The sequence below is a fragment of the Monopterus albus genome, unplaced genomic scaffold, assembly GCF_001952655.1.
Source record: "Monopterus albus unplaced genomic scaffold, M_albus_1.0 scaffold30.1, whole genome shotgun sequence".
NCBI classification, from domain to species: Eukaryota; Metazoa; Chordata; class Actinopteri; order Synbranchiformes; family Synbranchidae; genus Monopterus; species Monopterus albus.
This window is the reverse complement of record NW_018127910.1, coordinates 128,302-137,932: the sequence shown is the minus strand read 5'-3', so window position 1 is coordinate 137,932 and position 9,631 is coordinate 128,302. Positions and strand designations below refer to the sequence as shown.

Genomic DNA, 9,631 nt, shown 5'->3' with positions numbered 1-9,631 from the left:
TGCTCAGCATCAGTCTGCGAGCCTCCCTCTCCAGACCGGGACACAGGTGCAGTTGAGCAAAAGCGTGCATGCCCAAACAGTTGTCCACATCCAGCAGGCGAATAAGAAACTCTTCGCACGCTTGTTTGACAGAAATGAACTGCAGAAGGTCTGCAGCCTCCAGCAGGCTCTGCACGTTGCTCTCAGTGATGCACACCTGTGCTGTATACACGTAGTTCACCAGCGCACCCAGGACCCCGCAGTCAACCCCGGTCAGTTTGATGACGCTGTTTGACCTCTCCCTCATATCGGCCGTAAACATGACTTTGAAATAGGAGCTCCGGGCTGACAGTAGCGCCCTGTGGCAGTGAAACACCTGTCCGGACTCGCCACACTGTAGAGCAACGTCTGTAAACAGGCCACTGATATAGAACTGCCTAAGAGCATCCAGGAGCTCTGCTGGATGGTCAGCATCACAGAAGTCGTATGTGTACATTTCGCTTTGTTTATGTGACATTGTATCTGGGAAAACACATGAAAACATGTCAGTGCTCCAAATACACTGCACAAAATCATATGCACTGCAGCAGAAACAGCAAAATTGTGGTGTCACGCCCCTATTTATAATTAATTGTGGTGTTAATTGTCCCTTTATTTATTTACCTTTAAATTCATAGACAAAATACTATATTCAAATAGAGATACAGGCTTACCTCTCATCCCATTTCCATGAATGAATGCCGGTACTCGTCTGTGTCCTCTGTTTGAACGCAACACACGCACCTCAATTTAGCTCCTGCAGGACGGTCGCAGGCTCTATCCTATTTTGGTAGGCTATTTGTATGCAGCGGCCATCCCCCCCTCCTCCTCTCCCACACAGCACGCTCAAGTCTCCACCAGCAGGTCCTTGATAAAAACAAGCAACCATTCAGAGGAATCACCCAACACCGCTATTTTCTCCCAGAGTCTAAATTTAACCTCCATCCACTCGTGATGCGCTCATGGACAGCGCATTAGTGAACCCAACAGGCAGAGAAGCGTCACTTACACATGACAAAATCTTATACAAATAAGCATCGCCTTCAATACAACACAGCAAGAAGCCACTGCACGGTTCACTATTCATGTTTCCCCCCATTCTTGTGGTTGCCATGGCACGGTGAACCCATGCCCCTCTCAGGCTTTACCTAATCCTAACAAGGATTATCAGATGTACACAATATTCTCTCCTGTACAAGACATATGACTACAGAAGCTGGTTTACACCGAGATGGATGTACTTCTATTTACTGCTACAGTTTAGTTCTGCTCCTCTACAATCTCTAGGGTAATATTGAACCTTTACCGAGTAACTTTTCAGATTTATAGTTTACAAACAAAAACATGAACACTTTTTAAAAGATGAGCCCAGTGGTTCTCAGGCCAGCCTTTGTGGGTTGTGACCACTTACAAAAATGGCAGAATCCCAAAAACCCAGTTCCACCAAAGAGACGTTTTCCCTCAAGCTGTAAGCCTGCACCAAGTTTCATTTAAATAAGTAGAGGTGCAGGTAGAACATTCATGCAAATTTGTGGAGAACAATTTTCTGTCTTTACTACATCATATCAGGACTCCCAGATTTTTATTGCATCCTTCTGGGCTGGGCCTGCTGAGAACCATCACTGTAAATAAAGTCGATAAAATTCCACCTTACAGCTGCAATAGTACAGTGCTGCTCACACACTGATGCATCAGTATTACTTATATAATAGTGTAATATAAATAAATATAATAATCTCAGAGGACATTTTTCATTACAGTAAATACTTTTACTATTGATACTTCAGTGCACTTTGCTGCCAAAACTTCCATATTTTACTTGGGATTTTTTATTCTAGAGAATATTTATATAAAATTCAAGCAGAGTAAAAACAAATGGTCTTATACTTACTTACCAACCAAATGCATAAAGAATGGTAGAAAATATTCAAATGCTCAAATCAAAAGGTACTGCAAATCTTCTAAGTCAAAATTAGACTTTATTTTTTTAATGCCAACAATATTTCATGAGCTGGTTTTGCATGAAAAATCTACAAAACCTACTACTGGTTAATTATGTAGAGATGTACAATGTAATGCGATCCAAAACTTAAAACAAGTACAGCTTAAAAACAACCACAGAATAGCCAAGTTTTCTGTGACACAGTGGTAACAAAACCGAACAATGTCCCGCAACCATATTCAGGAATAAGCCGTAGAGATAACGGATGGATTCCATTATACTGTACAGGTGTGCCTGTTCTGTGAAGTCTTGCTGAATAAAACACACAGCTGTTAGTAGCAATAAACTGTATTCAGTTTTTAATAGTGCATTTTAGCTTACATCTCTGTTGCAAAGGGCCGGACAACAAAGTGAACAGCACACAACACGAAAACATTTAATTCAGTTTTACTTCAACAAAGTGCTCTTAATCTAAACACTGGGATGATATTAAAATACAAGTTTTTAGGGTTCAACTTCTAAACAAGTTGTTAGTTGTAAACAATGAAACCAAGACGGACCCATCGTATTAGACAGTGCTGGGAGAATCTTCACATTTTCAGATACCAAATATTGCCCCAGCACTGTTCTAAGGTGTGGCTGCTGTCATTTACATGGTGACTTGTGCTGCCTCCTTAACTAAAGGCCTCAATGCGCTGAGGTCTTGCAGGAGGGAGGACACTCCCACACAATACCACAGATCCCCAGTGTGGTCTGTGGGAGCACTGAAAGACTCAATCTCCACTCCCTCTGTGGCCAGCACACCTAAACAAGGAACAATTGAAAAGAGAAAATAGGTGTGAATTCAAAAACCCCTCAGTGTGCACAGTTATTTAGTCTTTAGAAATCCTGAGTACAACTTCTCATCCAAATGTGAAGTCCTCAAAAACTGCTGTGCAAAATAAATAAATTAACTACAGTGAAAAACTTTTGGTTTTGTTGGCAGCAATATATGCTTTATTTTGACAAAAGGCTTCAAACACTATCTGCCTCAAAGATTCCCAGTTCTCCTGTTTAGTGGCTTTAAAGTTAGAGAAATACATATTTTCCATTATGTCTGACACATTAATAAAAGCTTCATCAAGTCATATAACAAAGACAAATGCAGAATATCATTTCTGAGGGAGCATCATTATATTAATCTGATAATTCTGAAAAGGTCTAACAAGACGACTGATGGCGGTGAAATCATAATACACCAAAAACAGAGAGGTCTTCCTTAAATATCCATCAAACAGGTGTCAGTCCAGAGGCAACTGCTTGTAAGTCTTAGGTGTGACCTCATTCTTCAAACATCAGTTTTATAGGGCTGATTTTAATTTTAAGTTTCTTACCAGCCACTGAGGACAGGAGCTGAGGACTAGCAGAGGCTTTGAAGAACAGCAGATTCCCAGTGAGAGAGACCGGCTGTCTAAACACACTGTCACTCAGCTCCAGCAAGACTGGCACTTCACCTTGAAGAGAACCACTTGCTTTGAAGCTGCTGCCGTTGGCCACGATCTCCACCCTACACACGCCATCGGGAGCCCCGTTAGACCCACAGTGGCCCTGGTTTACCTGAAGAACCAGTTTATAGAGTGTATATTATTTTTTTAAAGGCACACCCTTTATTGTCATATTGTCATGTGGTATTTGCCAGAATGAGTTGATGTTGTACCACGATTCCAGACTCTGTGGCTAGGCTCAGTACGTTGACAAGGTTTGGGCAACAGCCAGAATCATGATTCAGCAATCCAACCAGTACTGCTGAAGTCATGAACCCAGTGGAGGATTTCATGCAATCACCTGAATTATAGGAAACAAATTATAAAGTGTTACCTTGCACCAATAGCAAGTGAAATACTTCACAGCAAAAACCGAGTTTTAGAAGAAACTGTTAAGACAAACAGAAAAATGTATGTCTTCATATTTTACTACAATAGCTTATCATAAATACAGTACAGCAACCTTGCCTGTAAATAAAGTGTGTTTAGCAATCACACCACTAGAGGGATTGCAGTACTACCTTCCTGTATCTGGAGGTCACTATAAGAGCCACTGAGGTCACTAGCTAAACCGCTTAGACCAGTAGCTTTACCTTGAGTGGTAACTTGGACTTGGCTGAATGGTTTCTTAGAAGAAGTGCATGACTGCAGCACGACTCCAATGGCTTCTCCTAGTTTGATTAGCTGGTGAGATTCCTTGGAGAACGTGCTGGCCAAAACCTGTGCGTTTACCTAGAAAGGAGAAGACAAGTGTGAAAAGACTAAGTGTGTTTGTGAAGTAAATATGATTACTGACTCAAAAATTCCAAAATATAACAATGTGTCAGTGAGTAGTGACTATTTTGCAATGGGAAGAGCTGCAAATTGGGTTTGGCAGAGGAAGACAAAGAATTTCTGGAAAGTTACCGTAGGTGGCTGCCAATACTGAAATGGTATTAGTATTTGTGTAAAGAGTAGTTTCATTTTTCCATTAACTTCAGTTCTTCTGGGGTGACTGAAATGTCATGGGCATAAATTCTATTTTTCTTTTATCAAATTAAAAATTAAATCAAGAAAAAAAACAATTTTTTCCAGTATCATACAACCTTTTTTAATGTCAAAAGCTAATTTCAAAATATAAAATTGTCACAAAGTAAAAGCATAAAGCTGCATGTAGTTTATGCTTTTTGTGCTGAATTGTAAGTGTAGAATATCAAGCTCTCATGCAGTTTCACACATGAAGAATTTAGTTGCCATAAGGAGGACTACACAGTACTATTAACCCTCAGGTCATCAGCTTGTGCTTGGAGATGCATTTTTGACAGAACATCTGCATTATGGGAGTGTTGATTATGTGGTGGATGGGGATGCTAGCGGGGGTGTTGGTCATGCTTTAAGTTGAAAAAGGACATGGGCATAGCTGTTAAGAACCTTTCAAATTTAATTATTTTAAGTCCCGAATCATTATTTTTGAAACTTTACCCATTTTAGGAACTAGACATCAGGATATCTCAGAATCTGCTACACTTTGTTTTGTTCATCTCTCATAATGTCCAACTTTTTGTAGAACTGCAATAATGAAAAAAAAAAATCACTAGCGTATCCATTTAACATGTTTTGCTCCCACATGTTTAAAAAAAAAAAACATGCAAACACTGAGTACCACTCACCGCTCCAGCTAGGTTCTTGCCCTTCACCATATTGACAATCTGCAGGGCGATGTCCTCCCCGCAGCGTGCCTGAGCCTCCTCGGTGCTGGCTCCAAGGTGAGGACAGCTGATGACATGGGGATGCTCCACCAGTGAGCGGTCCCTAGGTGGTTCCTGTGGCCAATGCAGGGTAAGACGTAAACTACAGCATCTCCATTAACATTCAAGAGCAAATAAAGGACACAATTTGATTTGTGAAAGCAAATGTGTCATCGTAAACTGTTACTGCTACTGCTGAGCGACAGTAGGAGATTTGGAGGTTGTGATCTTGCCTCAACAAAGACGTCAAGTCCTGCCCCTCCACACTGTCCGGACTCCAAAGCTCTAAGGAGAGCAGCCTCATCGATGATGCCCCCACGTGCACAGTTTACGACCTTCACTCCTTTCTTGCATTTAGCAAATGTTTCATCATTAAGAAGACCTTGGGCACAAAAACACCAACAAGTTGCAAGTTTAATTTGTTCCATCAGATGTCATTAACCCAAATCTTAGTTATGCTGTTAATGAGGAGAACCTCAGTAAAACTCACCAACAGTGGAGGGCATGAGCGGAGTGTGGACAGTAATATAGTCACACTGGGGCCAAAGCTGCTCCAGTGTCATCTGCTCCACCCCCCAGCTGGCTGACACCTCAGGTGGAGTGACCGGATCATAGCCGATAGTCTGACAAAAACAAATAAAAAGATCAACATGTTTGCTTCATCTACATGTTGTAATACAACTAACCACTATCAGTCTGGCCACGTTGTAGCCTCGTTATTTACCTTCATGCCAAATGACTGCATTCTTGAGGCAACTTCTTTTCCTATTCTTCCAAGTCCAACTATTCCAAGCACTTTTCCATACAGCTCTGTACCCATGAACTAGAAAATAAGAAACAAAGGGGTGATCCTGTCTACAAAAATAGTTACTGGCAACAATAAACAATCCCGTCTACATCCAATCCCAAACTGTACAGATCCAGGTGTCACATCAGATTACTGCTGACTGGATGAACAACAGAACCAGCCATGCAACAGTAAAAGGTGTCATATGCCAAATGCAAACACAGTCAATCAAACAGCACACAGGGGCAAAACTAAATCTCTAACCTTTTTACGATCCCACTTCCCTTGTTTCATCGACATTGCAGCCTGAGGCACATTTCTGAAAACAGATTTTATGTAATTTTACAGTACCTGCGTGCAACTGAAAAGACTGTTGACAATAGCTCATGAAAACATGAATCGTCTTGCCTTGAAAGGCTCATCAGCAGGGTACATGTCAGCTCAGCGGCACTGATCGTGTTACCACTTGGTGTGCTGGAGGAAACGGCTGACAGTTAATGGACAGTAGATTACATCGAACTGCACAGAGAACAACATTTCAGCATAAACTGAAGACGTACTTCATGACAATAACACCCTTTCTGGTGGCAGCATCGACGTCCACATTGTCCACTCCGGTCCCAGCTCTCCCAATGATTTTGAGATTATTGGCAGCGTTGATAACATCAGCTGTTACCTTGGTTGCGGATCTAACCACCAGCCCGTCATAATCCTAGAATGATGTGAAAAGCACAAAGTTGATCTCTGTGTTTCAGCTAATAGTGCTTGAGCAGCAACCACAAAAAAGCAGCAAGCTGCTCTGTGGTCCCAATTCTTCAGGGGCCCCTAAATCCACAGATTCACTGTGTGCCAATTACTTTGTGGTACTTTGATCAATGCAAGGTTTTTGAGGAGTACTGTGTCAAAAATGCAGTTTTAATATCTTAAACTCCTCCAGCTGATATTAAGAGTATATAGTTCTAAATAAATTTGTTTATACTCCTTTTGGGTCCATTTGGTTGGATTGAAACAGTTTCTATGTTTGCCTTTTCTGTTTGGGCTGGTGAGAAAGCCATCAATCCAACCCTGGTGCACACCTAGCCCCAGCTTGTGACTCTTTTGTATAACACACACTCCAGTCACAGATAATCTTTCGTTAACCTGCGAAATTGAGAGGCTTGTCGACCGTTTTAACGCTGTACCATCATTTCACAACACTCACCCAAATTCCAAAAGTATTCCCCGAATCCTCATAGACTCTTCTAAAGATACTGAACCAAAAGTAATCTTGTACTGTCCAGGGAAAATATAACTTTATTTAGTTTGTCAACTATGCCTTTTCTTCTCATATATCAAACATGGCAATGGGAAAGGACATCATCACTGGGGCTTTGTGTGGTTTGACTTTATGAATGATTTAAACAATTTCAATATCAATTTCACTTAATTTCCAATAATACATTCAATAATAATATAATAGGGTTCAATAATACATTTATGCTCAATGTTCGCCAAAAAAGCAACAGATGATGTCATTTCTTTCTTTGCTTAACCAAAAAGAAACTGTTTTATCCAGGAAATGGATTAAAATGATATTTTGGAAGGGGAAACATTAGTGGCAAATGATTCCACAATTTAGGGTGAACAATGGAAAAGGCTTGATCATCGTTTCATTTAACTGGGTGTGTGGAAAAGAGAGCAGTGATTGGATGAGGTGTGAAGGGTCTGGAAGTGGAATAGGCTGTGAGGGGTTCAGAGGTGTAACCTGGTGCCAGTCCATGCAGCTCTTTAAAAACAGATTTTGAAAATGTCTTAAAATGAACTCTATACTTCTGTGGTAACCAGCAAATGGAAGCCAGTATACTGTGTAAGGCCTCTCTCTCTCTCTCTCTCTGTACCATAGGGATTCTAGCTGCTACATTCTGAACCAGCTTCTGGTAAAATAGGGATGGCTGTTTCTTACAGAGAGAGTTCAAGGTGAGAGACAATAAAAGCATGAACTATCATCTCCAAATCTTTATGAAAACACCACAACTGGCATGCCGCAAAAATGGAGCAGGTGCAAACACTCTTTGGTGACTCAGCATTGATGGACTGAAGGTAACCAGAGGAGGGATGGCGGTTAAAAGGGACCCACAGCTCATTTGTTATCTAGGGCCCAATAGTTGCACAGTCCAGCACAGAACCTACTGCAAAACACTGCAGTCCATTTAGTTTGCATGGGAGCTGTTCCAGGGCAGCATGTTGTTGCTAATCTAGCCTAATTTGCACAAAGTAAATATTTGTTTCTGCCACATGCACAGGCTCTACCATAAAACTAGCAAAGTCGTGGATGAGTTGCATCAGCTTCTAATGGGCGGTACTATAAGCTAAAATCAGTTCTCACATCTCTGCTAAATGCATGTCAGTCTCGGTGACAACATAACATAGACACAGAAAATAGAGAGAGAAGACATATTTTGTTAAACTTTGCATAACGAACTTACTTGGTTTATGCTTTTTAAAAACATTTTCTCAAGACAACTGCAGGTGTAAACCAAACGCCTGTAAGATGATGCTAAGGCGACAAAATGACGCGATTAGAAAACGGCTGCATGCTGCGTAGACAAACAACAACAGCCGATGCATGTGTGAACAATTAACGCAAGAAAAAGAGGAACCCCCTACCTTGAGCTCAGCGATTAGTTCATCCTTTTTCATATTCTGCTTTTCAGTGACCCGGATGCCATTTTCCTCCAAAATTGCTCTGCAGCGACGGTCAACACTTTCACTGATTAAAACAGTCTTGATGGAGATTGGGGCCATCTTGCGGGGTGGTTATCTCCCGGTTGCTATTAAGTGGACAACTTGAGCTGGATGGTTGATGCCTTTGTGAAGTGATGGATCTCAGATTTAGGACAGCCCTTTTCTTAAACCCGCCTCTCACGCATCTCCTGCTCTGGGCTGCATGGTCGTTCCACACTCCAACCCAGCAGGTGGCGGTAATGCACCTTAAGTTGGCTTGCAAACCGCCAATAGACATCATAGGAGAAGAAGAAATCTCCTGCTCTGACGTAGTAAAACACAGGGTGGAGACCAGTTTAGACCACAGACTGTGGTTTGGACAAATACAGGAGACCAGTTAGACACGATTATTAGGCCAACAAAAGGCTACTGCGTATATTGGGATGATTAGTATTAGTCAGGGATAAACATGAGAGCAACATTTTAACTACTTTATTTGTAGTTAGTTCAGAAAAATGCAGTTTTATTTACTTAAGGCTATCGTGAACAGATAGACACAGGCCTATGCATTCATATTTCAATGGCTTGTCATGTTTTGCACTTATAACCTATAGGCTGAAAACCATTATAAAGCCTCATCCGGTTCTTTCAAACCAGGAACTCAGAGGGACGACTCAGACCACTTGAGTATATAAAAAATATATCCGTGCTGGTTTATTCAAAAAGTCACAGGCAAGAATTAACACTTCAAGTCCAGAGATCTTCCAACCCCCAGCCTGCCAAAAGCAGCCCGGAAACAGGAAGCCCCGAACCAAGCATTGCTATACAATATTAATCCTTTCTGGGCTGTCGAACCGTGACGTCACCCGATAAGCAAGCCTTGCAGCTGCTATAACGTTTAGCCAAAACATGAGGAAAAGTCAAGGTGCGT

General features: G+C 41.4%; 2 protein-coding genes across 2 annotated transcripts in view; both read right to left on the bottom strand.

Annotated features, from left to right (window-relative positions):
- The window catches only part of klhl23 (kelch-like family member 23), a 4,553-nt gene extending 3,461 nt beyond the window's left edge, over positions 1–1,092 (bottom strand). Inside the window, exons 1-2 of the mRNA XM_020596481.1 lie at positions 693–1,092; positions 2–501 (exon numbers count right to left, since the gene is read on the bottom strand). Of these exons, the coding sequence (XP_020452137.1) occupies positions 2–501; positions 693–699 (507 nt within the window). The 5' untranslated portion in view covers positions 700–1,092. The remainder of the gene's footprint in view (position 1; positions 502–692) is intronic.
- A 1,203-nt stretch (positions 1,093–2,295) lies between these two features.
- On the bottom strand, positions 2,296–8,960 carry phgdh (phosphoglycerate dehydrogenase). The gene is made up of 12 exons (XM_020596570.1): positions 8,644–8,960; positions 6,558–6,709; positions 6,406–6,471; positions 6,262–6,316; positions 5,935–6,033; positions 5,701–5,833; positions 5,444–5,592; positions 5,133–5,285; positions 4,077–4,215; positions 3,657–3,784; positions 3,334–3,556; positions 2,296–2,764 (listed from the first exon to the last, which is right to left on the bottom strand). Exons 1-12 carry the CDS (start codon positions 8,779–8,781, stop codon positions 2,610–2,612), a joined length of 1,590 nt encoding a protein of 529 aa, XP_020452226.1. The 5' UTR covers positions 8,782–8,960; the 3' UTR covers positions 2,296–2,609.
- Between the last annotated feature and the right edge of the window lie 671 nt (positions 8,961–9,631).